This window comes from Drosophila santomea, chromosome 3R (genome assembly GCF_016746245.2).
Source record: "Drosophila santomea strain STO CAGO 1482 chromosome 3R, Prin_Dsan_1.1, whole genome shotgun sequence".
Lineage (NCBI taxonomy): Eukaryota > Metazoa > Arthropoda > Insecta > Diptera > Drosophilidae > Drosophila > Drosophila santomea.
This window is the reverse complement of record NC_053019.2, coordinates 10,637,688-10,665,491: the sequence shown is the minus strand read 5'-3', so window position 1 is coordinate 10,665,491 and position 27,804 is coordinate 10,637,688. Positions and strand designations below refer to the sequence as shown.

General features: G+C 42.5%; 6 protein-coding genes across 9 annotated transcripts; 3 read left to right on the top strand and 3 right to left on the bottom strand.

The window, feature by feature from the left end:
* Nucleotides 1-4,683: 4,683 nt before the first annotated feature.
* Nucleotides 4,684-6,785, bottom strand: LOC120453609 (probable tubulin polyglutamylase ttll-15). The gene is made up of 4 exons (XM_039638384.1): nt 6,623-6,785; nt 5,388-6,553; nt 5,122-5,335; nt 4,684-5,063 (listed from the first exon to the last, which is right to left on the bottom strand). Exons 1-4 carry the CDS (start codon nt 6,674-6,676, stop codon nt 4,947-4,949), a joined length of 1,551 nt encoding a protein of 516 aa, XP_039494318.1. The 5' UTR covers nt 6,677-6,785; the 3' UTR covers nt 4,684-4,946.
* Nucleotides 6,786-6,954: 169 nt separating this feature from the next.
* LOC120454152 lies at nt 6,955-10,370 on the top strand. Of its 4 annotated transcripts, XM_039639211.2 has the most exons (9): nt 6,962-7,271; nt 7,330-7,434; nt 7,488-7,631; nt 7,700-7,802; nt 8,513-8,646; nt 8,889-9,029; nt 9,085-9,288; nt 9,417-9,767; nt 9,863-10,370. In XM_039639211.2, the coding sequence occupies exons 1-9, from the start codon at nt 7,071-7,073 to the stop codon at nt 10,235-10,237; spliced, it is 1,758 nt and encodes a 585-aa protein (XP_039495145.1). In that variant the 5' UTR covers nt 6,962-7,070; the 3' UTR covers nt 10,238-10,370. The 4 variants fall into 4 exon arrangements, with proteins under 4 accessions (XP_039495147.1, XP_039495148.1, XP_039495145.1 ...); XM_039639212.2 differs by lacking the exons at nt 6,962-7,271; nt 7,330-7,434 and having other exon boundaries at nt 7,495-7,597; XM_039639213.2 differs by lacking the exons at nt 8,513-8,646; nt 8,889-9,029; nt 9,085-9,288; nt 9,417-9,767; nt 9,863-10,370 and adding an exon at nt 8,372-8,415 and having other exon boundaries at nt 6,955-7,271.
* Nucleotides 10,371-10,667: 297 nt separating this feature from the next.
* Nucleotides 10,668-19,827, top strand: LOC120453439 (titin). Its single transcript, XM_039638147.1, has 18 exons — nt 10,668-11,900; nt 11,999-12,796; nt 12,863-12,979; nt 13,042-13,437; nt 13,512-13,625; nt 13,691-13,813; nt 13,869-14,126; nt 14,200-14,286; nt 14,344-14,673; nt 14,737-14,775; nt 14,835-15,122; nt 15,182-15,325; nt 15,388-15,465; nt 15,516-15,662; nt 15,720-15,773; nt 18,170-18,259; nt 18,324-19,589; nt 19,659-19,827. Exons 1-18 carry the CDS (start codon nt 10,694-10,696, stop codon nt 19,808-19,810), a joined length of 5,688 nt encoding a protein of 1,895 aa, XP_039494081.1. The 5' UTR covers nt 10,668-10,693; the 3' UTR covers nt 19,811-19,827.
* A 485-nt stretch (nt 19,828-20,312) lies between these two features.
* On the bottom strand, nt 20,313-21,072 carry LOC120453774 (abnormal spindle-like microcephaly-associated protein homolog). The gene has a single exon (XM_039638615.2). It carries the CDS (start codon nt 20,931-20,933, stop codon nt 20,517-20,519), a length of 417 nt encoding a protein of 138 aa, XP_039494549.1. The 5' UTR covers nt 20,934-21,072; the 3' UTR covers nt 20,313-20,516.
* Nucleotides 21,073-22,802: 1,730 nt separating this feature from the next.
* Nucleotides 22,803-25,458, bottom strand: LOC120451617 (DNA replication licensing factor Mcm5). The gene is made up of 4 exons (XM_039635463.2): nt 25,183-25,458; nt 24,018-25,128; nt 23,138-23,959; nt 22,803-23,079 (listed from the first exon to the last, which is right to left on the bottom strand). The coding sequence occupies exons 1-4, from the start codon at nt 25,332-25,334 to the stop codon at nt 22,963-22,965; spliced, it is 2,202 nt and encodes a 733-aa protein (XP_039491397.1). The 5' UTR covers nt 25,335-25,458; the 3' UTR covers nt 22,803-22,962.
* Nucleotides 25,459-25,754: 296 nt separating this feature from the next.
* On the top strand, nt 25,755-27,561 carry LOC120451620 (protein arginine N-methyltransferase 1). The gene is made up of 4 exons (XM_039635471.1): nt 25,755-25,902; nt 25,966-26,247; nt 26,316-26,545; nt 26,654-27,561. The coding sequence occupies exons 1-4, from the start codon at nt 25,900-25,902 to the stop codon at nt 27,273-27,275; spliced, it is 1,137 nt and encodes a 378-aa protein (XP_039491405.1). The 5' UTR covers nt 25,755-25,899; the 3' UTR covers nt 27,276-27,561.
* Nucleotides 27,562-27,804: the final 243 nt, after the last annotated feature.

Genomic DNA, 27,804 nt, shown 5'->3' with positions numbered 1-27,804 from the left:
ATATACTCGCGGCCCGAATTCGAATCCGAATCCAACTTCTCCGGTTTCTCCGGTTCTCCGGTTCCTTTGGTTCCTCCGGTTCCTCCGGTGCTCAAGTGCCGACTGTCAATGCAAATAAAAATAACAAAATGGCCTCACCTGGCACCTGTATCCTGGCAACATTCATTAAAACACCTCCGAGCGGAGCCGCGCCGAATTTGGCGGCTATTCGTGGATATATGCTTGGATATGCACACATATATATGTATGTATGTGCATATATACATATGTATGCTTACACATGGATATTAATCCATTTGCACTCGCGGCACTGCATAAGACAAATCGGGCAGCGGAACGGATTTCTCGGCCAAAAACTTGCGACGCTGCAAAACGAGCGCATTATTTAATAATACCGTTTGTTTATTGAATCGCAGTCAAAACTTTTGGCACAGACGGAAACCCAGCTCCCCAGGACTGCTCCTACTCCTGCTCCCAGTGCTCCTTCTCCAGTTCGCCGCAACTTGGTGGGTGGCTAGCTGGGTGGTGGGGCACTGCAAGAAATCATGATAGATACTAATGTATCAAATCGTAGAGCAATATAAACCGATTTCTAAAGTGTGAAGTGGGTATAGTAGTATTGAATTGTATAAGAGCTCTTCTCTGATATTCATTGAATATTATGTGTAATATTCTGAGTAGATTTTTTCCAGTGCAGTTGGAGGGGGTGCTGCAGTCGTCGACGGCAACGGCCAAAGTATGGGCAAAGTGGCAAAAGGCAAAGGCAGAAGCAGAAGCAAAGGCAAAGGCAACGCCGGCATGTCTGTCACACCCCGAAAAGTGAAATAGCTTCTGTCAATATTCTGTCAATAGGCACATGTTTTCCGCTGCCGAGTGGGGTGGCGATTGCCAAGCCAAGCCAAACTAAATCGAATCGAACCCAAAGTGGAGCCATTGGGGGGCTTTGCTGCGTTTTCCCTTTCGCCTGATATTTAATCGATCTCCTGGCAATGAACATAGATCAATATTGCGTCCGAGAGCGAGTTCTTTTTGGGGGCTCGACCCATTTTTGCCACTTATCCTGTGCGCAGTGTTATATGGGCCTTTTACATGCTAAAACCAAAAAGTATTGGAAGCCCATTAGAAAAGTAATATGTAGTTCAAATAATGTACTCAGCACTTACTCAAAACTTCCTATTCAAGCGTAAGACCTATGCTCTGTTCTGGTTTATACCCAGCTTTCATTAGTAATGCATATATTTTATTTACGTTTGTTGATCCACATCACATTTAGCCACCGGAGAATATGTAAAATTCCACTAGATATATCCATGCTGCTTGTTTAGTCGCGGAATAAAGACGTCCACGCATCCATCTGCATAAACTTAAAGCGCAAAGTATCTCAACTCGGCAGGCTAAGAAGATAGACCCAAGACTCGACTCAAGGGTCAAGTTAGTACATACACTCCAGAGTGCATATATGTACGTACTGCGAACATGTGCATCTGTGTGGAGGAAGACAAGGATCTAGAGTTGCTGGGATGGCTGGTCGCCGGTCCAGAGACTCGACTCCACTGGGATATGGGAACTGGAAACTGGGAACTGGGAACTGGGAACTAGGAACCGGCAGCACCAACACTTTTCTTTGGCCGCTGGCCATTTCATCCATGCACCATAATTTTCAATAGCTATTCAAATTCTTTGAAGTTCTCGAGGTCACCTAACGGATGCAAGAAGGCATTGAAATTGATCCAGGCCATGAGCATCGCATCGCATCGCATCGTTTCGCGTTACATCGCCTTGCATCGTATCGCAGTTGCCACTGCTACATAGTTGAAAACTGGCGAACTTGCCATCCGCTGGGCTTTTAGTTTTGGTCTTGGCATCGGTTTTTGGCCACCAAACCGGATAGTCGTAGTCATAGTCTCCCCAAAGTCCCTTGCAGCTCTTTGTTGTTTTGTATCGGTTTCGGTTCGGTTGGGCTCGTTATTTTTTTTGTCTGTTCTGTTGCTCCAAAGATGCATCATCAAAGATGCATCATCACATCGACCCAATCGCATCAGCCAGCATCCTATCCCATCCCATCCAACCCTATCCAATCCTATCCAATCCAATCCTATCCAATCCCATCCTATCCCGCACATTTATCTGGCAAGCAATTCCAATTTCGTCCGTTACTACGAGTATCCGCGTAATCACTGGTTTTCCAACCAATCAGGGGGTTAAATTGCATCAAGATGCTTACTTAAAACAAAGTTGATTTTATAACGAAAAATCCATCATTAGGCCTACTTAAAGTTGCATACCCAACTGCCTAGATGGTCCCATCTTAATTAATTGCTTTTTCTATAAAAGCAGCAGGTTTTTGGACTTTACTGTGCACTAAATGTGAATTGTTATACCATTTAGATGACTTATTAATTAACCAGGCAACAGGATACTTAAGCAACTTAAGTATCTCCAATTACCAAAAGTTTAGATTTTAAACTTTGGTCGTGGGATCATAAACTTGGCTGTGCCAAAAAGTATGTAGACTAGTTACTGGACATGGTAGAGTGAGTATCTGGAAGACTCTTATTTTTTATCACAACAAGTACTTATGAGTGGAAAAAATCCTGACTTCCCGAGGAAATACTTGCTCGAAAGCAATCACTTTTTTAATGGAAACTTAAGTACGCATATCAGATTACCAGCTAATGAGCGTATGCATGAGAAATAATGGCATCGGCACCGGGATCGGGATCGGGATCGCCTCCTCTCGTTTAACGGTGTAGTGTCATGAAGGTAACGACCTTAAGGAGAACAGATGTTGGAGCCAAGGAATTTGCATACTGGACACCCAAACCAAAACCAAACCGAAAACGAAAACGAAAACCAAAACCAACCAAAAGCGATATAAAAGCGGGCTTGGTGTTAAGTATAAGTTTGAAAATGAGCCAAAGAGAAAAAGAAGCGAGCATTATAATGTAATGAACCAGTTCGCCCATGGTCGCATATTAACCATCCTGCGGAGTACTTCATTTGCGCCAGTGCCTAAGCATCTTGGTTAGCTCCTGGGTTAGCTTGCTCCACGCCACGACTGCGACTGCGACTGCGAGATGCAAATGAAATATGCGCCGGCATTAAGAGCAGAATTACAAATTTCAGAGGAGTGCGAGCGGCAGCTGCTTCTGGCCATCTAGATGGCAATGGGTAGTATGGGTATGGGTATATGGCTTATGTGGCGCTGCCTTCTGCACGGTGGCCATTTCCTGGCATTTTAACTGGTTTTGTTTGACGGTGGTTACAATTAGCGGCTATTTAAATTGCCACGCATGAGCCGCTATTAATTACGGAACGATGGCACCGCAGCCTAAAACCGAGAAAAAGTTGTTTACGCCTGGTATTCCAGCGGGGGGATACGTGGATACGGGGGCCATCTAACCGTTAAACGGAAGCTCCAACGTCTTTCAAGTACCCGAAGTACACAGAAATTGGTAGGGGATGGAGCATAGAAGGGGGCTCCTAGAACGCGATACCCATTGCACTGATTTGGACTCGGGGGAATCACTTTTTATCAAACAGCAATTTGCACCTATCAGTCGATCAGTGTCCCTTTTCTTCTACTTCTGTTGTTTTATTTTTCTTCTTTTATTTTCCCATGGCGCAATCACAACTAATGCACCGCGTATGAAGCCTCTAAATGTCGAATGAAGTCAGCGATAAATTCAGCTGGTTGATTAGCTGTTGGGGCAATAAATCCATCGCTTCACACCGCCACAAGTAATTGCCGACAAAGCGTCTTCGTCGCCGTCTTCATCTCCATTTCGACAAAAAGCTCAGCTCCGATCAGCTCAGCGACTCTGGATGTGGATGTGGGCCTGCGGATGGGGATGGGGATGGGGATGGTGATGGTGATGGGTATGGGGACTTGAGTCCAAGTCCAAGTCCAGCTCTGTCCATCCATCCATCTATTCTGCGGACTGCGGACTGCGAACTGCGGAGTATCGAGCTCTTGGGCTCTACACTCTTCACTCTGAGTAAGAATGTGTGCCGGCCAATATTTTATCAAACCTGACATTTCCTCGTGTAGCTCCGATTATGGCCCGGGTTGCGACGAGGTCGCGATTCTCTGCGAGCACAGCGGCATTGATTGCCACTGCCCATGTGTATTTATTCCTCTGCTTATGTTTATGTTGACATTGACATATCTCGCGTCTTATCGGTTTGCAATAAGTGTACGCCGTTCCATCGCACAGGCACTGCACCACGGCACCAATGAGCCGGCATCGCTTTAACGTTCTGTTTCTGTTTCGATTTCTGCTTCCCTGCGCTCTGTCGCCACAGTGGATACTGCTGGCATGGGTTCCATGGCCGAGGACGCTGGCGACAACTACAGCTCGGCGCTGGCCCTCTGGACCCGGATGAAATGGACAATGACCTGCCGCAACGAACGGGTTTGACCATTAGCAGTAAGTTATTCGGCAAACGAAATTAGAGACACATGGTGCTTAATGCTTAAAGGATCGTAATAGTTTAAACATTGCGCAATGGTGCCATTTGCAAATATTCTCGTCATTTTGCAATATAATACGTATTATTTGATATAAAACCCAATAAAATGGGATTAATGTTTTTGTAATAATAATTATCTTCATAAGATAACAATAAGATAAATAAACAAACATATTAACTATTCATTTTAAATCTTTACTAGATATGCAGTTTCTTGCTTAAACAATTTAAGAGAGATTCGAATTTAAATTAATTTAAGGACGGTTTACTTTGTACATGTTTTCGTTGTCAATCAAGGTGTCTAGATGGTTTCCATTTTCATTGCTAATGACTAAATGGCCATTTGCAACATGAAGCCAATATGCTATTTTATCTCTTAAGAACTAAGAATTAAGTAGCCAATTAACTAATGCTGAGCATACGAGGTTACCACGTCACAGTAAGTATTTACATAAGTTGAAAATCAAATATATCTAATTACACCAGGCAGCATCGAATTGGCACTTGTTGTGGAACCAGCGGGTCATCCAGGTGTTTTTCTTTGACATGTTTGCAGTTTCTTCCAAAAGGTTGTAACTTGATGGATTGTGCTATATAAAATACAGATATTAGCTTTGGCCTTTGAAGTATCTCTAACATACTACATACAATGGGTTTAGGGAATATGCGCTTCATGTCCACGCGATGCAAGTGCTCCTGATGAGCCTGCTGCAGCATCTTGTACTCCGAGCCACTAAGGCATTGCAGGCAAAGATCGCACTCCTCCTTGTTGCAGGACTTGTCGCAATCGTGTGCAGCGCATTTGTTCAAGTCCGTGGCCAGGTTTTTATCAGCTGTCACCATCTCGCTGCTTTCGCCGAGCCTTAAAGTACACACATATTAAAGTTTGTTGGGCATAATACAATAATACTAACAATGTGCCACTTGTTGACGTGAGTGGCTTTATTCCGACCAGATTAAACACGCTGTATAGAACTTGCTCGTACAACAGGGAGTTGGGCTTAAAATGAGCAGAAGAGAGATTGGGAGACATGTTGGCCTCCATGAGGAAAACTTTCAGATCCTCGTCAATAAACAGATCGAAACGCATCAGATCGAAAAAGTTGTGCGTCCTGTAGGATCGCAGTATGTTAACGATGTCCTGCTCCTTGGCCGCAATCGTGGTACGTACAATGTGCTCCACTTGAGGCCAAATCTTAGCGGGATCCTTGCCCTGATCTCGGACATAGGCTTCGAAAACGGTGCGCATGCTGCCGCCAAAGCGATTGTAGTACTTGCGCAGCGAAGGAACCTCCCAGGTGGGCAAATAGTCATCCCCCACAATGTACTTGTCCACATTCTCGGCATCGAAGGGATGGTACTTCACCGGGCAGTACCGGAACAGAACGTCGCCCGTGTAGATGTACACTCGCAAGGGATTCACCGAGGTGATGACGACATAGACTCCAATGTCGAACTTGTGGCCATCCACCAGGTAGGGCCGCTGCACGAATTCCTGCACAAAGGAGTCGTTCGATCCGAAGGCGATGTCAGCGGGTGCTCGCACCTTGATGTGCCGATGCTCGTTGTGCTTCTGGACGAACAGTGCCTGTGGATGCTCCCTGGCGTAGTCCAGGAACTCCTGTCGTTCCGCTGGCAAGCGAAAGGCGCGTGGCAGAAAAGGCAGCTGCGTGGTGCACAGGTCCACCTTGTTGGTTAGGTAACCGCAGCCCGGCAAGTGGTTCACCACCTGATGCTGTCCGAGATTCTTGAGATTGGCGATGGAGAGGAATGGATAATCGTGGGCCCACAGCAGATTCCAGCTCTCGTTTACGCCCACTCTGCGGTAGCCGAACTTGTGCAGCACACTGACCACATGCACCAGGTGCTCCTCCGTGGGACTGCGCCCGAAGATCGCATATGTGGGCGGTGGCTGCAGCTGATCCTCTGCAGAATCCGCCGACTTCCAGGGAAAAACCCTGCTGGCATGTGGCAGCAGCTCCACCACCACGGCCGTGGTCACCGTCGCCGCCAGAAATATCATAACGGGCAGCAATCCAATGCTGTTCGCTGGCTTCTCGAACTCATCCGATTTGGCCAACTACAGAAAAAAAGAGAAAGTTTTCGGTTGCTCATCAATGGGAGATGCACCAGTAGTAGGCGAACTCACTTTGCCAACGGCCTCCTTGTGATCAGGAGCATTCTCCTCCACACTGGCATCCATTCCGCAACTGGGTGTGCTATTTTCAAACGCTAATTCAAGCGACTAATTTAAAACAGACGTTTTTTTAGTCGCGATCTCCACGGCAACCAAACTGAAATTTCCCGTTTGCCATTCGAAGGGAAGCGCCAACGGAACAGCTGTTTCGAAATTTCCCTTTTGTGGCGCGCGTTTGAAAGCGGCATCTTTGGGAAATTTGTAACGGTCATTTAAAATATTCACAAATATGTAATTGTAATAAAGCTCAAAATCCTTTGATAGAAAGTCTTAGAGCCCGTTACTGGGTATTTCAAAATTAATTTCATTTATTATGTTACAAAAAAATAACTAAAACACGCATTTTGTTCGCATTGTTAATTTCTATATATTTTTCTTATTTTTTCGTTGCAAAGTGAAAATGCAGCGGCGTACAAAGAACACTGCAGATACCAAAAGAATACAATCACTCAAGGCCTTGTTCAAAAAAGTGGTTCGCATAATGAGCCTAAATGATCCCTGGAAAGAAAACGAAGATGACCCAAGGATTTCTTCAAACGTCATCAGGAATTTGCCTACGAGAGGTCGCGCAAAGTCCAAATCGGGCTTCCTAACTGCAGCGGTATAAACATATATATATATAAAAATATATAACCGAATAATTACTTACTCTATGACAGGATAAATCTTTGATTCGAACACCGCACGTGATTCGAACCATTCCGGAAAGAATGAAGTTATGTAAACTGTTTGCTAAGTTGACATGTTTGGCAGGCTTCAGTCCAGTAAAATACCTTCTTCTTATGAGGACATTAACATTAGACTTGGTTTTCCTTAGAAAATTCGAGCTCGATTAGTTCCTGTGGTGCGTTTGATGCCCGTCGATGCTGGTCGCATTATCATAAGGCAATCGGATGCGCCCATAACCGTGTTTTTTGTGCTTACAGGGCAAGTACATATGATAAATAACGAAAATAGCCAGGTAGTGGCTTCAAAACTCAACACTCATATGTACATATATATCGATGATCCTAACACTTGATTTGCTAGAAGGGAGAAGGAGTGGTCATGGGATTTCTTGGAGCTGGTGATATGATGGGCCATGTGGAGCTCTTAGAAGGCATCAAACGAACTCACACGTTCAGAGCAGCAAGTATGTTTTTAACTTTCTAATATGAGAGTAGTTATGTTTTTATCTATTTATAAATTTTCTTCATTCGGAGAGCTGATAAGGAGCTGAGCAGCAGTAGTACCCAATTTATTTTAGCTAACAATCTTTACCTCTCCCAATTAAATCACACTTAAGGATGATAAGAAGGTGAATTAGGTAAAGTGCAGCATTTGCGGCTCATGTCGGAATAAATGGGAAATACATAGGGCCAGCACGCGATTCGTACGATTGTGTTTATTGGGAGTTTGTTTAGTTTTGTTGCTTTATTTGCGATTGCCTGTACCCACCAATTTAATCAGCAATAAACAACGTTAAGTCCTAATTCGATTCAATCAAAATGAATAACAAAATACCCCCCGCCCGAGTCCGTCACGAATCCGCCAGCTCTATTCAGTAGTATAAACTATTCAGTCAAATATATAGGTTGGCCCAAAACAACACCCGCCTTCCTTTGGCGCATTGGAGCATTGGCTTGGCTCGATTTTTCGGCTGTTGTGCCTGTTACTCCTCGTGCTGGCAATCTTAAAAAAAAATAAATAAATAAAAAACAGATGCACGCCACCAGAAGCACCAGCAGTAGCAGTGGCAGTAACAGTACTTGGCCCCAGCTCCATGGATTCCATGTGCCCCGATTCGATGGGAGTCGCCAATTCGCCAGTGCGCCAGCAACTATTGAACGCTTCACTTTGCAGCCTACTGCGAACTACTCGTCCTGTTCGACTATGATTTTGCACCGATTCTTGGGGCCTACATGACCAAGATTTGGGACGAGAAGAAGCGGGCCCTCAAGGCGCTGGACTACTTTGATTTCCTCGATGAGGATCAGGTAAAAGCCCCAAGGTTCTTAGAAAACTCATATATATCGCATACAAAAATCGCATTTCATCACCAACTATTTCACCCATTATTAAGACAAGCTGTATCATTAAAAACACTCATTCCCTAGCAATTACTCATTCATAGTAATGACCATGAACACTTGCATACAAAATATCTATAATCTAGTAATAGAACCTCCCAATTTATAATATTCTTTCGCGACAATGCATTTCTGTAAATATGGTGTAGATCGTGGAAGCTTGTCGATATGGGAGGCTAAAGCAATTCGACCCACTGGATACCATATTCTGTGAGGATATAGGATCCATGACCAATGTCCACTTTGTGCTCAGTGGAGAATGTCTGATACTGCAGTGTCTGAATATAAGGGTCAGCAGTTCTAAAAACCTTTGATTTCTACTTAATCTCCTTACTCTAATTCTAGGTTTCTATGAAAAGGGGAAAAAAGGTATATGAACTTTTGCCGGCGTCTGAAGGTGATGTGTCGAAAATGTTTAGAAAAGCCGTCAGATCCACATTTTCCACGCCAAGTGTCGATGATGAGTCCAAAATAGATATTCTCGATCTTGTGGCAAGTTCGAGTTCCGGTTCCAGTGATGATTCACAAAAAAGTGCTATTAATCGCAAGGTAGGCTCACCTTAAAATCTATGCAACTTCAGTTTTTTGGGTATTAGGTGTCCTAAACACGAAGTGTTATTGCTTTATTTGTAGTTTGCTTTTTTTGTTATGTAAATATTAATTTAAATAATATACAGATGCGAAAAATGGACTTAAGAGACATACAAAAAAGATGCGGCATGATCAAATCGCCGCCAACCAAACCGCGTTTTACTTGGCGCCGCTCGATTCGAAAGTCAACGATGTCTATGTTTTCGCACAGCGAGAATAAGTTTATTAGTGAAGATATATATGAGGATTTTTGGGAAATGTGCGAGAACGAAAGTGATAGCGAATCATTTTCATCGGACTCAGATTTAAGCATGGAGTTTAAGCAATCCTTCCGCTTTGGTCCTGTATTAAATGGTTTTGCGGGAACCGATTACGATGAAAGCTATGTTTTATCCTCGTCGCTATCTAGTTTATCCTCGAGCAGTGTTGATTCATCCGTAAGTCCCCAGGAATATTTAGGGCTTTATCTTAAATATAAGCTGAATTTAATGTATTTTGCATTTATTTCGCCATTCTGGTTTCCTCTTTGCAGACACCCACATTTGAAAGCCATTTCATTGATGTTGGCACCATAACTTTTGGAGGAATTTTCGGCTTGGGCGAGAAAATGGAAAATCGCGTCATAATGGCAAGGAGTACGGTTCAATGCCTGATACTGCCCAGATTTTTCCTGCTGGAGAAGAAACAAAATCCCGGCAATGTCTGGGAGCGCAGACTGTTGTACGTGGATGTCATGATTCCATCCAGAGAAGCCCTTTTTGCCCACTATCGCAAAGCTTGTGACTGGAAGAAGTTCAAGAACGACCTCATTTCCGAGACCTTGAAGCCCTCCGATAATGCCGACACACACATTGAAGACGTTCCCATAATTTGCAGAATTGTAGAATCACCAGAGGATCTCAATTAGTTGTGGAAAATATATTGTGTATAAGGGGCGTTTTTGTGATTTTCAGTTGAATCAAAAGTAGATGTTACTTTTGACGTTTTGGTTCAACTGAAAAATGTAAAAACACCGCTGATATATTCATATGCATACTGTATTTATAATTATAAACTATTTTCGGTTCGGGTAATAACATCTGAATAATATATAATGGTATGTCTGGGAATCCGCGTCACACTCCGATTATTAAGGGTCATTACTGGTCAGATTTATTTATATAGAATCCAAGAATAAACCCTATACATATACATTCCCTTGTGGGATCAACAAGTTGCAGCGACGTCAGCTGAGGATTTGTTTTGGCACCCAAGGTGTTGACATGGCAACTGCAAGCCATCGAGGTTTCCATTGACATTCGGACACCTTCGCTGGTCAGTATTGATTCAACATTTACCCATGCATGGTGCTTGAGATACTGAAATGACTACGGCAAGTTTACCCAGGGTTCCCGAGGGACTACGGGACCTAATGAAGGTCTATACCAAGGAGGTGTTACGTGAAAAGCCGGCTGACTTGTATGGCTTTTCGGCCAGCTTTTTCAACATGATTGTTGGTGAAAAATCGCATCAATCGGTGCGAAAATACGAACCGGTGCAAACTTACGAAACCATCATGAAAAACCGCATACGTCAGCAGGTGCCCCTATCCATGGTGTTCAATATTATACCGGAAAAACTCACCGACCTAATCAAGCAATTTATAAAAGCAGTTCTTAGGGAGAAACCCGATAACATATACATATTCGCACAGGAGTACTTTCAGCGGATGTCCAAGGAAAAGTCGGGTCGAATCGAGTACAGCAAGTACGCGTCCTACGAAAAGTCGTTGAAGGACAAAGAAAACGTAGCTCCTGCATCGAAAGTGACCTGTGAGTGTGGTCGAGTACTGAGTGCTAATAAGAAGGAAGTGGGAAACACCGCCTCCGTATATACAGACAACAAATTGGCCGAGGCCGATCAGCGAACATTTTCCAGCAGAATTACCTACATACAATCGGTCGTCATCATTCAACGACATTTTCGCCGATATCTCAGCCAGCGGAAAATAGCTCGCAATAAGGACAAATGCAATAGCGTCGAGTACGTGGCAGCTGTCCTCCTCATTCAAAGGCAGGTGCGTCGCTATTTGGCCACGAAGCGAGTGGAAAAACTTAAAAATTCACGTGACGCACAAAAACCCGATGATAAGCCCAAAGCTGCCGACTATATGAGAGCCGTTGTGGTCATACAACGACATTATCGCATATATTTGAAAAAGAAGCGGGCGCAAAATCGATTGCAGCACGGCCCAGTATCCCTAGCAACAGCAGCCATCATAATCCAAAGAGCCTTCCGCAGAATGGTGGCACGTCATAGGGCCAAGAGAACCACATCCACCGGCACAGATCAGGCCGAGGAACTCAATGACAATGCCTCCGAGACCGGATCCTACACATCCGTCTCCACCGCCCTGCTTTCCACGGAATCCACCGAGCTGGGAATGGCCAACTTCGAGGAACGAGTCCATCAAAAAATAATTCACGAGGACGAGGAAGTGGAGAACAGCAATGTAGATGGCAGCCTTGAGAAGGAGTATTTTGAGGAAGACCATAAAGGCGAGCGAAAGTCGATGAATTTACGGAAAAGCGGTAATTATGCTAATGTTTTCCCATTAAATTTACTCTTTTAAGCAGAAGTTGCATTTCATTTTCGTGTTCCAATCTACTAAAACGTAACCATTTTGCAGAAATTCTTAGCGGTGCCCTAATTGAAAGCATGATTTGCAAACCTGATTTGCCAAACATCAAGGATTTGAACGAATCAAAAGAATTAGATGTTGAATTGGAGAAAAATGAGCACCCAGCTAAACTTGAAGAACACATTGCCGATGAGAAGATAACTATTCAAGATCCTGAACCGGAAGTTAAAGTTGATAATAAAAGAAGTCTAGACCTAGAAATGATGCCTAAAATCGAAGTGAAAGCTGAAAATAAATCTAAGGTTTTTCAGTCGACAAGCGAGGATCAAGTGAATTCTAATAAAAGCAGCTTGGATGTGGAACCGGAAACGCCAGTGGAGTCCATGGATATACCCGCTACAGAAGATCCAGATAGCAAAACTGAGGATGAAATTAATGCGGATCCAATCAACTCCGACTCTAATCAAGTCCCAGAAAGTAAATTAATAGAAAGAATTGCGGAATCGGAATATAAAGCTGAAGATCCAAGCAGTGATCTACTAGAAGAAGTTTGCGAAAGTGTAGAATGCACATTACCTAGTAAAATTGAGAAAAATGAAAGTGATGATGTACAAGAAAATATTATGGAACAGACTATCGCCTCATCTGATGAAGTGAAAAATGGCGAAAAAGAAAACACAATTTTTTCGTCCAGTGAAATAGTTCCGCCGCCTAAAGTTCTAAACTCTGAAAGCCAATTGCAGGAAGTTCCAATTAAAAGCGATATTACTCCCACAGTTTCGATTGAAATCGAACATGTTGAAGACATTGTAGACGATTCTTTAGAGGGAGCTCATGATTCTAAAGGTATGTAGCGTTTACATCTTTATTACATTTAATATTAATAGTAATTTATTTTTATTATTTATTTAGCTAACGATTTGACTGAAGGGGTATCGGCAGCAGAACAGACCAAGAGTATCCAAAATGTAGAAGTAGACAGCTTGAAGAGCATCCTAGTCAATCATAATCTAGAAGTTCGTGAGCAAGGTACACAAGATAATAAATAATTTGATTAGATTACAATAAACTTAATTTAATGTAAACTTTAGACGACATAATTGTGCAAGCATCTGCAGCGATACAAACGATTGTTTCAGATGAGGCTACCCAATCTTCAGATACACATGAAAAGATTCGAGAAAAGAGAAGCATTAAAGATGAAGAAACTGTTCAACCCAATTTGGAATCTCAGAAGGAGTTGATTACCGAAAGTCCAGTGGATCAGATCGATATTCATATAAACAATGAACAGAAACAGGAGTTGGGTGGACAATCGGAAATAATACCTAAAGTGGAAGATGTGCAGAAAGCAGCACCAAATAATAAAGAAGATAATGTTGATGAAGGCAGCACTGAAGAAGTAGAGATAAATAAAGAAGAACCATTAGAAGAAATCCTTGAAACACCAAAACATGAAATATCACTGGACAAAGTGCTCGAAACTGGTAATAAGGAATATGATTTAAATTTATTATATTTTAATAAATAAATTAATAAAATAATTTACTTCATTTTTTAGACCCCAATACAGATGATCATGAACTGACAGAAACGAGCCGCGAAGAAATGATGGATTTTCCACCTGAAGATAAAATAGTTGATCCAAGCTCAGCAGAGAAAACTCTCTTGCCAGGTAAGCTAGCAAATTTTTTTAAAAAAATAATAGAATATTAATTATACAAAACAAAAAATTAACAGATGTTAAAAAAGAAACCAAATCCATGAATGAATCAGAAGCGACAAAAGAGGTCTCTGGACTTGTAATACATTCCAAAACGGATTTAGCAGAACAAAACCTTACAACAAATTTAGAAGAATTGGGTAAGTAAGTTCATTAGCTTTATTTCAATATTTTTAACTATTTCTGAATTTAAAGATAAACCTCCGTTTGATGACACCCCGAAGGAACTAGAAAACTTACAGGATAAAATGAAAAAACCATCACAAGAGGAAATCATTTTATTAGAATCTGAAAGTTTAGAAACTAATGTATCATCTTCAGCTAAAAACAGCATTCTTAGTAAAAACAATTCTGAAGAAAATAATCCACAAAATGTAGAAGTCATTACTGAACCGACTGAGTTGAAAAAGGAAACAGACTTATTAGCTTATCACATTTCTGAGAAATCGTTAGGTAAGTGACAAAAGTGGAATATGTAGTTCAGACAAAGCTTAAATAAATTTTGAATAATAATTTTTTTTATCAGAAGAACTTGATGACAATGAAAAGATTATACACACTGAACGTGAAATTCAGGAAACAACAACCCGAACGGAACTCTCTGTCCTTGATGGTAACTCTTATTATATTTCTTGGAATGACACATTCTAATACTTATATTAAAATGAAGGTAATATTTCGATTGAGCAATCTGAAAACTTAAGAGCTGAACAACAGAATTCCGAAGAAAAACTAAATGAAAATCAAGAAGTGAAGAACGAATCTGCTGAACTAGGTAAACTAACACCCGAAAACCCCGATGCCAATGCAAAAGACCTAGAATCATATAAAGAAACGGCTCCGATGGAAGATAGTAAACTAGAAGGAGAGATTGCGAAGTTGAAAACTGTATCTGAACAATCGGAGGAGAAAATTCCTATTCCAATCGAAACTGAGTCTGTGCAAGCTGAAGATGGTAAATTCATAGATGAGACGACGGAATCTTTAGACGATGCAGAAGGTATGTGTATATTTTACGTTGCCAAAAAAAATAAAATAAAATAGTTTTATATTTTTTTTATAGATAAAAACAAAGCTGTTGAAAAAATACTTGATATCACAGGTAATATAACATAATAGTATAATATTTTAAAAATTCAATGACAACTTATTTATACTTAGCAGGAAATAAATTGTCAACTTCACTTGAAAGCCCTCCTTTATCCGAAAAAAAAGAATCAACTTCTCTTGAAAAACAGCCTTCATCAGAAAAAGAAAAGTCAACGTCACTTGAAAAACAGCCTTCATTAGAAAAAGAAAAGCCAACGTCACTTGAAAAACAGCCTTCCTTAGAAAAAGAAAAGTCTACTTCATTTGATGAAAAACCTTCAGCTGATATAAACACCGAAGCAGATCCTTTGCAAGAATCCCAACAAGTCGATGGGAAAATGTCCATGGGGAAAGCTGTTGGTAAGTACATTACAGTACAATTGTTATGTTTTGATTATAATGTAACGTTTTTATCCAAGTGGACTTACCTACAAATAAGGTTGAGTCTGTTAACAGCCAATTAGAAAAGAATCCCACTTCTCAAGAATTGGAGGACGTGCAAGCTGAAGCTAGTACCGACAAGGAAACGGGAGAACCATTCAACTTTTCTGCTAAAAAACAGAGTAGTTATACATAATAGAGATTAATATTCCTATGATATTTATACATAATTTCATTAAAAAAGGTGAACCTGAAGCATCAAATAAAACCAGCAATACAATAAGCAAAGATATCCCAGGCGAAGATAGTATAGATCACACAAGTAAGAAAACCACTTTTAAATTTTTATTGTTTAATAAATGTTAATTGCAGGAGTAAAACCAGTATCTGAGAAAGTCATTGAAAGTGTGGATACCAGTGATGTTGATGCCGTTGTGCTTGAAGGTTCTTCAGATGATCCAGCCAAACCTGCTGTAACCGAACCGGAACTTAAAGAAGAAGTTATCGAGGATAAAGATAGTAAGTTGACAAATAGAATCTATAACTAACTTTTTTAATGAATATTTCCTGAAATAGCTTTGAAGCCAAGACCCGAAAATGAATCACCCCAAAATCCCGAAGTAATTACTGGTAAGAATTCAGAATCGAAAACGTTTTAAATTTGTTCTTAAATTAGCAGAGAAACTCTCCATTGCTTGTATCTAATCAATTAATTGGCACCCAAAATTTACCTACTAACCATATTGAGATTGAAAAGACCACCAAGAAGTTATCTAGCCCTAGTGTAAGAGAAAAAGATATTGGCACCCCAACATCGGGTCGACTTGTGCCCACACCCATTGCTGAGTTACAGCTCAAGTCGTTCAAGACTCCCAACGACGATGGCGCCTGGTATGATATATATGTGGAGCCCAAGGTGACCACTGGTAGAGACTTGGAGGTCCCTCCAGCACCGGTTGAAGTCAAAAGACCGGATTCGGGTAAAGAAGTAGTTGCTGTTCTAGACGAACCTACTATAATCTCAGAAAGAGCTCCAAGTTACTATACACCCCAGGAAATTGTAGAAACTCTAAGACCGAACCCAAAGAATTCAGTTTCCTTTTTTGTTTCATTCGATTCGGATGATGGAAAACCCAAATACAAGATACCAACAAGATTTCGAAATCAACCGAATCAGGATAATAAGAAAGTAGTAAAAGATATTGAAGCTACTCAATCGGAATCAGATATCGATTCCAACGAGGAGGAAATTGAAATTATTGAAGTCGAAGAAGGCGATCCTGAATATCAGCAAACCGGCGGAACTAAACTCCAAACCATTTTGGAACTTGATAATGAAAATGAGCTAACCACTGAGTTTAACAGTCAAGGCCGAGCCTTAGAATTAAAAGAGAATGAAAGTTATCTGATAAAATCAAAATCCCCAATAAATTATATAAAGGAATTTGAGTCAGCTTACAAAACAAACATTTTAAATATCACAAGATCTGTGCAAATCATAGAAAGGGCTTACAAACGGTTCAAGAATAGGACTTCTTTAAAAAGCAAATCTGATTTTGAAAAAAAAAACCGGGCTGCAAAAGTTATTCAAAGGTGGGTTCGGAATACCCTCAATCAGAAAGCTAATGATACTCCAAAATCAAAACAAGGTTTTGCTGCGAAAAAAATTCAAAGAGCTTATCGAAGATATGTTGAAAAGCAAAGGACTCAAAAACAGGAAATGGCTGCACTCATTATCCAAAAGGCATTCAAACGATATTCTCATAGGATCCGCACGGAAATGAATAAAACTCAATCCTTAGTTGACACAGAACTTGAGCAAAGTAAGGCTGCTTCTAAAATCCAAAGGGCTTATAGAAGATATCTTAAATTACAGTCTGCAAGACTCCAAGCGACTGGTAGTCCAGTAAAAGATGATTCAAAGTCAGTAAATCCATACATTGAATCCGAATTGCAATCTGAAGAGCTTCAAGATGTTTTAAAGGATTTTACTGACAAACACGAAAATATAATAGAATTGAAGAAGGAGGGGTTTAAAGAGGAAGAAGCCCCTTCGAAGGTCGTTTCGGGCCCAGTTAATTCGGCAAGTGTATCTACAGAAGTTGAAAAACCTTTGGAAGCATTGGAATTGCCATCAGAAAGTCACCAAGATACTGAACAAGTTGTGAAAACCATTTCAAACCCAATAAATTTGACACAATTAAGTGAAGAACCTAAAACAATAATGAATTTAGATTCGGACGAGTTCCAAGATATAGAAAACTTTTCAAAAGTCAATTTAACTCCAGCTTATTCCCAAAAATCAGCTGATAAAGTACAAGATCCTAATGAACTGCAGCCTTTGGAACAGCAAAAATTTAAAGAAACAACAAACGCTGAAATAGGCGAAAATAAAAAATTTATACATTTACAGACAGAAAAAGAAAATCAGTTGAAAGATACTAATCATGATGATAAGCCAGAAATTAAAACTGAACTACAGACGAATGTATTTCAAGCAAGTCCTACTCATCCTTCAAAGGGTGATCTCGTGGGAATGTCAAGTGCAGCTCTAATAATACAAAGAGCATTCCGGCAATATATGGAAAAAAGAAAGCTTGACAATTTGGAGGATAGCTCCATTGATTCCATTACCAGTTCCCGCATAACGGCAATAGAGACTACCAACTATCCAGCTGCTGAAACTCCATCAGGAAGTTTAATTCAGGAAGCTATCGGAGAGCCAGGGGATACTGCAGAAGATACTTCTACGATCCAACCAAAGTCCGAGTGGTTTGTGGGGTCAACTCGCATAATACCAAGCCAGGGAGTCGTTGAAGGAGCTGTTGAGGTGGACACCAATACGGATCCAGCTGCAATTGCAACCACAAGTAAAGCCGAGCTCACCACCAGCACGCAAGTAGAATCAGTTGAAACAGTAGATAGAACGCATGGCTCGCTTGAATCTAAATTAAATCCTGGTACCATAATCGATGAGAATCTAGACGGTGCATCCGAAAAGGATAATGCAATCTCTTCTGGTTTAGCAGGTTTAGCGGAAGCTTCAGAGGATCGTCTTGATTCAGTGGAGGATCCCCTTCTCCTTTCGCAATCCGATTTTGGTGGGCTCGTGCACTGTAAGTTTAGAAAAACCATATGATGTCCGTTTATCCTTTTAGTAAAACATTAAATTTCCTTTAGCTCTGGACATCGCCTCAACTCAGGAACTGCTTAATGCTTTCCTGCAAAACGAGATTGAATATTCTTCTAAACAAGGACCGTTTCCAAGTGCTACACTTCTTGAAGAAGTTATTGAGGAGCCTTGTATAAAAAGATCTGCTTCACTGGTCAATGTTTCCGAAGGTGAATCAGAACCGGACATTGCTAGTCAGAAAGTCGAGAATACAGATTCTTCTTTATCTGAAACTACGGGCTTGGACACACTATCTGCAGATACAATAGACAAAGCCACTGTTAAGTTATCCAAGCCCGAGGAAGTGATTGAAAAAATGTCTCAGCTTCGTGACTCAAAGTCCCACGAGAGGATTTCCTCAGCAGATCCCAATTTCGATGAGCCCATAATCCGACCCATGAGTTCTCTGCAGGAGCAAACCAGTCTGGACATCGAGGATGGAGACATCATCGTATACAACCGGCTGCAGCGGGATGAAACTAGGGAGAGCTCTGCTCAAAGCGATTCCGTGGTCTTTGGTGATGCAGAGTCCGAAAATAACCAAGAGACGGAGTTGCTTAATGAGGAGGAATCCGGTAGGGTGCATTTGATGAGGCACTACACCATCGCAGGAGATGATCCGCGAGGACTATTCCGATCAGTGACCATCGATGATGCTCTGAGTTATGTGGAAAACGGAGCTAATGCTATGGGCGCGAGTAGTTTCTGTTTGGACGACGAAACCTCGGAGAACATTCGAAAGAAGATGATGGCCTACTCGTTGTCTGAAACGGATTCCGATTACTTTGATCCGAAAAAGGTCAGCAACGAGGACTTTGACATAGACACGGCCATGGCAGATGCCATGGGCACATCCACTGAAACGGAATCCACCATTGTTTCGGCGGCCACTAAGATCCAGGCTGGAGCTCGCGGCTTCCTGACCAGGCGACGATTGCGGCGAGCTAGTGCTGGCACCAAGTCATCCACGTTGGACACAAAGGCATCCTTTGGCAACGATGCGATCAGCGAGTCCTTGGAACGATTCATCGAGGAGGAGGCGGCTAAGAAGATACAAGCCGCATACCGGATGCACACACGAAAGCGAAAGGGTCATGGTCATAGCCGGAAAATGGAAGGCATCAGCTTGGAGAGCAACCTGGCCGCCAGACGCCAGAAGTTGCAGCGCGGGGATGCACTTCGAAACGATTCCACTCCGGATGATGAGCACAGTTTGATGGTCAGTGCAGGCAAAGCCCCAAAGGGTGCTAAAACCCAGAGAAGCAAAACCGTTGGTAAGTAATCATTGCCAAATTATTTAATTGATAAACAAGATTTTAATATTTAAGTTAACTTATTTCCAGGCGAGACAAAGTCTAGCGCTGACATGGAATTGAGGTGGCTGAAAATGCGGCAGAATTCAATGCCCGTGCAAATTGATTGCGAAGTTTTCAGAGTAATCCCCAAACATATGCGAAAACGCATAAAAAGCGCCGAGGCGAACAAAAGAAAATAAAGTATACGAATTTTATATCAACGCTGAAATATATATAAACTATATCTAAATAAAATATATATTTAATCAGAAATGTTTTTGTTATCAAACAAGCGGAAAGATTTCCGGGAGTAAATCATAACATTTAATTTTCCTCAATTTAAACACATTCAACTTAAACAGACCACGGATGAGCGGATGGCTGCCAGTTTGGCTCTAAACATTAAACGCATTTGACGGATTTATGGGATGGGTGTGCACCTTGGGTCGTTGCACTGAATTTCGATGAGTACATTCGCTAGCCAGCTATTAAATGGGTTCTATTAAAAAATATACACGCCTTTACCGCGGTGCTCCCTAAAAACCATCTAAAATCTTTACAACTATCATTTTGTGGTTTCCGTTTCGTAAGTTTCCATCAAGTGCTATGTGTTCGACGGATAAAATGTTTATTCACTGTATTTATGCCATATACATACAGCCCTGTATACCAAAAATAGGCCTAGAGAGAAACACAAACAAATTGATCTCGTTAATGGATAGTGTTGTCTTTCAAGATTGCGGTTTCTTGAGTAAGAGTATTTTATTCTTCTGGAAGCTATCAGTTAATATTAATCTATTTACACGACACGTATTGAACTAAGCGGTAGGATTTGAATACACATATTTGTATGTACAGTAGAAATCAGAGTTGTGGAACGCCCAACGCACCCAACGCGCAAAATCATTAAACAATGGGCTCGCATTGTTTCAATTCTTTGCGTGTTTTGAATCCCCGGAAGCCAGCCTGAATTTTAACGGCCGCATCGGTGGCGATTTTCTGCTTCTTTCGCACCAGGAATCCACGAAATCCCGCCTGTATCTTGGTGGCACTGCGATCCTCAACGGATTTGCCTCCATTCTCGGCAGTCGTGCGCTGCTCCTCGCCGCTGGGACGGGGATTTCCCGAATTGGCCTGGTTTTCCATGAGGGCGTTGTTCTTGGGACGCTGTCGCTGGTTCCGCCGGGGATGGGGATTCTTGCTGGATCGGTGGATCTCTTTGCGCACACGGTAGCCACGAAATCCGGCCTGAATCTTGATGGCCGCACTCTCTTCGGACTGCAAGGACGATGCTGATTCCGGGGAGCTGGGGTAAATGTACATGATCCTCTGGTGCACTGCGACAAATGTTGGCAATCTGAGTCCGCGTTTCTACCCAACAAATACGGCTTTCATCGATTGTTGGCTCTCTGTTCCGGCCGAACTCGCTCGCTCGAGATCTAAAATTGTACTGGCGCACGGCGGACGCAGGCTTGGCATATGTACGGCGAGAATTTTCATTTTCATTCACAAAACAAAGGCCCCACTCAGCGATTATTCGTTCTCCCACCTCCCTCCATATATCTTACATGGGCCTTTTGTATCTACACCTCTGCAGTCCGGCGGACTGAATCCCATCCATTTGCTCTCCCGCGAGAATGGGAAGGAATCCACGGATGCTGCTGATGCCGATGATGCTGATGACGTTCAAGAATTTTTGTTTCACAAAGTATACAAACGCGTTGGAAACAATTATCTAATTTCGCCAGAGCTCCCAATTGTGTGCAACCTAATTAACAGACAAATAATAATTGGGATCGGTTGCGTAACGTATCCAGTATATATCTCAAATATCCACATATATTATTAGGGCTTAGCTCGTGTTGACAATCAAGCGTGTTGACATCACGCAGGAATCACTATTTTTGTTAGTTGATTACACTACCTACGAACTACCTAGCGGGTGGTGGTAAAAAAAAAATGGAGTAAATTGGTTTAGCTGAAAAGCGAACTTATAGATACACATAGATCCATGGCCACGTATCCATATATCCAAGTGCAATGAAAAGAACATCGGTGCAACGCTTTGTTAATGGAAACGACGAAGAGACACAGGCAGAGGTAATTGAAAAATACGAACACTCGTGTGCATCAATATCGGAATATGAATTTCAATTAATCTCTTATTGTTTGATGTTTGAATTATCTTGACCCTGGGTTCGGATGCAAAGTTCAAAGTACCACAATGTTATTAAATTGAGCAAACAGCATACATACATATACATACATATATGCTATGTGCTTAAATAGGCAGCAGACTTAAATGGAAATTCTCGTCACAAATAAATTATATCTATTTTCATAGCCTGGCTGTTTTTTATTGATATGAAGTCCATGATCTTCTGGAATTTTTCGAAAACGTCTAGAGAAACATGTTTCTAATTCGCCCTCAATAAATTCTAGATCAACTTGACGTCATTCGGACCTTAAAACGCAACAAAGTGGCGTCAGTTGAGAAAAATGTACGAGAAATAAATATTATTGCTAGGACTTTTTAAATAATACAGTCATTCCGCCAATGTTCCGTGGTAAACAAGATTGTAAAGATTTCCTTCCGGAAATTCATAAATTTCGAATGCTCATATATATTGGCCATTGTTTTTAAATGGCCAAAAGCGAGCATACGTAACACGCTTACGTATTTTTGAAAATTTGTGCACATATAGAGTACATTTCAGCTTTCAAATGTATCTATGTAAGTACATAGATGTGCATGCGCAAATATATACTAATTGAGTTTTGTATAAAAGGAAGTAATAAACGTTCTCAAACAGAGGAAAAAATATTTTTAAAAAATTGGCAAGTGGCCAAGGCGATATGATTGGTTTTTGTGATTTGTCCGAATGACGTAGGCAAACACAGTCGAATGTAGAGCGAAATTGTCGGTTTGTGCGGAAATTTGGAGGCCGACGAAAGGGTCTATGTGTTTCGCCCAAGCATTATCAACAAACAGAATTTAGACATTGCTTATAATCTCATTTTTTAATGTAAACAATCATAAATATTTATCTAACAACTAGTCTGCCGGCTCGACTGACTTATGCACTTGAAATACCTAGGATTTCCCACCGTAAGTATCAAAGAAATCTATTCTGTAAACTTTTAGTTTCTTAAATCATCACTGTATTATTGTAGTTGAAATATTTAGCAGCATTTGAATGAATAAAATAAAGATTTAATTTGGTTTATTCGGCTCATATAATAGGAAAGAATGTGGTTTTCTCTTAATAATAAAAATGGAAATACAATTAACGTGACGAAATGATTGATGATACATTTAACGATGGACAAATAATGAACTGATTAACAGTGTTTAGCAAATACGATAGAGCATCTTCCGTTGCATCCTGTGCTGAAGCTCTCCACGTCGAATCATGGTATGAATAACCTTCATTACCGTCCGTTCTTCGTATTTCTGGCGCAAAAAGTCCTAAGTAAAGAAAGAATTGTAAGTAAAGGCGTTCATACGATTCATAAAACTTCTGTACCTGTAAAATATTCTGCTCCGAGACTTGAGATCCAATTGCAAAGCGACGCTTCAATTGCTTTTCGATGCGGTTGAGTGTTTCCTGGTCCTCCTCGGTCGTGAATCCTTCGGCGCCAGCCAAGCTGCCAGTCATCGCAGCATCAAGGGTAGACACTTGGAAAAGGCGAAGTGCTTCGTTCACATGCTCATCTGTGGCGAACGGTTGCATGCGAATCTTTGCTAGCGACTCCGAGATGCGGATGACAGCCTCCAACTGGCGCACAGTGATGGGAATGCTCAGTCGCTTGTCAGATGCCTTCTCCTGCTGTCCGGCTCCACTGCGCATAAGCACGTAGCGGCTCTTTAGCTTCTCGCCGGCAGCTTCACTCAGGCGCGGACCGCAATGAGTTCGACAGTAGTGAATATACTTCTTGAATGTTGACAGCGATATCTCACCCTCAGCCGGCTCTGAAGGCGCCGACTTGTTAGAGCTCAGATGCACATTGATGATGTGCTTGGCCAGGGTAATATCACGCGACTCATCGTGAATGTCCTTGACTATGAAAATCATGTCGAAACGGGACAGAATTGTGGGCATAAAGTCAATGTTCTCCTCGCCCTTGGTGTCGTCCCATCGACCGAAAATGGAGTTGGCAGCTGCCAAGACCGAACAGCGTGAGTTCAAGGTTGTCGTGATGCCGGCCTTGGCAATGGATATTGTTTGCTGTTCCATGGCCTCGTGAATGGCCACACGATCATCCTCTCGCATTTTATCGAACTCATCAATACAAACCACGCCACCATCGGCCAGCACCATGGCTCCACCCTCCATGACAAAGTTGCGCTACGAAATAATGCATCATTTAGTTTACAAGGATTAGGTGTGGAAAGTATTTTCTCACCGTTTGAGGATCCTTCATAACCGAAGCCGTGAGACCAGCCGCACTGGAGCCTTTGCCCGAAGTGTAGACTGCTATGGGCGCCACCTTCTCCACAAACTTCAACAACTGCGACTTGGCTGTGCCAGGATCACCCAGCAGTAAAACGTTAATGTCGCCTCGACGGCACAGACCATCCGGTAAACGTTTACGAGACCCGCCAAAAAGCATGCAAGTAATAGCTTTCTTGATATCCCGCGAACCGAAAATGCTGGGAGCCAGCGACTGTGAGAGACGTTCGTAGATGTCTCCAGAGGCTGACATTCGCCGGAAGTGCTCCTCCTCATCGGATGTGATGTTGCTGTATCGGGAGATGGCGCCCGCACCCTCTGAGTCTACGGTGATGCCCACTACCCTCATGTAAGGAGCACGGACTCCAACGACGGCCTTCTCGCGACCATCACGGCGGGAGGGTTTACCCACCTTCCGAATTGAGTATATACCTTGGATAAGCACACGATTACCGGGCACCACACGTTCACAAAGCGAACGATCGCAGAAGAGCTGCAAGTGGCGGGGAATCTCACCCTGCGGCACAAAGTCGGGGAGTTCTTGCAACTTAAGGGTCTGGAAATCGACACACTTGCACTTGTCTGGCATAATGAAGAAGGGGTCCAGCGGGCACTTGGGTCTGCCCGCCTGTTCCGTGTTGCACTTCCTGGGTAGGGAGTAGCCCTCCAATCCCGGATTCACTTTGAGATTCGGGATGACCGTACTGCAAGACAAGCATTGGATGGACATCCGCGTGGCCTTGGCACTGATTCCCGAGGCTGCGACAATGATTCCGGCAATCTTAACCAGCTTGGACACGCAGTCTGACTTCAGCTGCCGTATGTTGGTGGGATTCGCATTGGAGCTCAGAAGAATCTGGATGTCGTGCATCTGCTCCTCATGCTCCGGCCGGGGAGCTGTGATCTCGTCAGCCACCTCCCGGGCAGCCTCCTCGAAGATTTCCAAATGCTCCGTCGGCTGCTTGTTCAGCTTGTCCGCCAGAGTCTCATCGAAGCCCACCAAATCCTCCATCTCAATCTCCAGAAAGTAGCGCCCATTCAGGTAGTTCCTCTTTAGGGTGTCACTGCAGGAGAATTTAGTTCAGTGTGGTTCAGATGAGGAGATGCAGTCCACTTACCGGTATTTGTAGAAAAAGTTCTCTTCGTTGAAAGTGCGAATGAACTCCTTGTACTTCTTCTTCACCGCCTGCAAGTTAATTTGCGCATCCTGCTGGTTTTCTCCGCCGAAATTGTCCGAGAAGAAGACGCCCGCATCGTCGAAGCCTTCCATTTTAATAGGTAAACAAAGTTAATATGTGGAACTGTGGTAATAGACGCTACTTCTGCCTCGCTTTATTTTCCGTTCTGTTTAGTAAATGCGATGTGCGAATATTTTGCCGCCAAAATTACCGGCCAAGCGGTCGATAGAGATGAACACGTGACAGTAAAACTATCGGTATTTATTTAGAAATACTGATTATACATGTTTCCTGTTTTATGTATTTAACAGGGAAAGAGCACTGCTACGATAAGCATTGCACCTTTTCATAAACCAATAAATATAAGTTTCTTCGTGTATATTTTTATTTAATCTTATCGATGTAATGATATATTTTATTATGCTATATTATATGAAACATACATTACACGACCAACTGTGACGACCACCTCAAAAATACTAGAATTTCAGTAAACACCGATAGTATCGAACTGGCGATATTGGTTTCAGCTTTTGTCTGGGGGCGGGCAGTGTTGTTAAGCGACATTTTAAACTAGCGTGCTGTAGAAACAGTCCCATCATTTAGTCGCTAATTTTTCGACGTGAAAAACCAAAGAGACGCCGAAGAAATTAGAAAATGGTGAGTTTTGGTCGAAATGTGACGGTAATCGACAGACCAGTAGCTGACGAACATGATTCGCAGGCCAGCACAGACATCCCCATGGAGGCAGCTGTGGAATCGGCGACCGGCATCACGCCCAATTCAAATGCGAACTCAAACAATGTGGCGAAGAAGCTGCCCGCGGAGGGCTCCACCGGTGATAATCCCAATGCGAATGCCAACGCCGACGAGATGACGTCCCGCGACTATTACTTTGACTCCTATGCCCATTTTGGGATCCACGAGGAGATGCTCAAGGACGAGGTGCGCACCGTCACATACCGCAATGCCATGTACCACAACAAGCATCTGTTCCAGGGCAAGGTAGGGTTAACTTCCGGGGTTTCATTATTTTGCGTAGCCCTTCTTACCGGGGAATCCCCTCTTTGCAGACCGTACTGGACGTGGGATGCGGCACCGGCATTCTGTCCATGTTCGCTGCCAAAGCCGGCGCCGCTCAGGTGATCGCCGTCGACTGCTCCAACATTATCGAGTTCGCCCGCCAAGTGGTCATTGACAACAATCTGCAGGATGTGATCAAGGTTGTCAAGGGCAAGATTGAGGAGATTGAGCTTCCAAATGGTATTGAGGGAGTGGACATCATTATTTCCGAGTGGATGGGGTAGGTCTCCATTAGTGTTTAAGATTATTGGCATATTACATTTTACAAAATTTATAACTGGGGTTTGACTGCTAATTGCTGACCATTTCATTGCCGTCCCTACTCTAGTTACTGCCTTTTCTACGAGTCCATGCTGGATACAGTGTTGTACGCGCGGGACAAGTGGCTGAAGAAGGATGGCATGATGTTCCCGGACAGGGGCACGCTGTACATCACTGCCATCGAGGACCGACAGTACAAGGACGAGAAGATCAACTGGTGGGATGATGTCTACGGCTTCGACATGAGCTGCATTCGTAAGGTGGCCGTAACCGAGCCACTGGTCGACGTGGTCGATCCCAAGCAAGTGGTATCCACATCTTGCATGGTCAAGGAGGTGGACCTGTATACCGTGCAAAAGGCAGATCTCAACTTCTCGTCCAAGTTCAGCCTGTGCATCAAGCGCAACGACTTCGTGCAGGCATTAGTCACCTACTTCAACATAGAGTTCACCAAGTGCCACAAGCGTCTTGGGTTCAGTACGTCTCCAGACTCCACATATACGCACTGGAAGCAAACCGTGTTTTACCTGGATGACCACATGACGGCTAAGAAGAACGAGGAGATCACAGGCACGTTCCAGATGAAGCCCAACGAGCGGAACAACCGTGATCTGGACTTTGTCATCGACATTAATTTCAAGGGCGAATTGTCTCAAATTCAGGAGTCGAACACATACCGTATGCGCTAGGGGCCGCCATAACCAATCCGATCTGCTATTTCAGATGGGGCTCAGAGCCCTGCAGCGAGGATGCATACAATGACTAGACGTAAGGTTTATTCCAGTGCGAAATGTGCAACGAATTCGTGTTGCGTCTTCTAAGTTTAAAGTGTACCTTTGTTAGTATACATAATATTTTTACACTCGTGCGCCTGTTTAAATTATTATCCGAACATACTTCTAAGAAAGTTGTACAGCAGCACGTCAATTCTCACATAATAAACAGTGCATCATGCACGTCCCCTTTTGCTGGAAACAAACGGCTTTTGATGATATATGAAACCAATCAAAACTCGCTGATTGTGCGTCTTTATTTCTTAGTAAAAAAAAGGAATTTTAAGAATGCATCGAAAGATTTATATTGTCATCTGAAGTAAATTTACTTACATCGCAATCAACATAGGACATCCTATATAAAAGTCGGCCTAAGCCAGCTTCTTCTTCGATTGCGACACTGCTTAAACGTTATCCTTTTTGAAATATTAATGACGATCGCGAG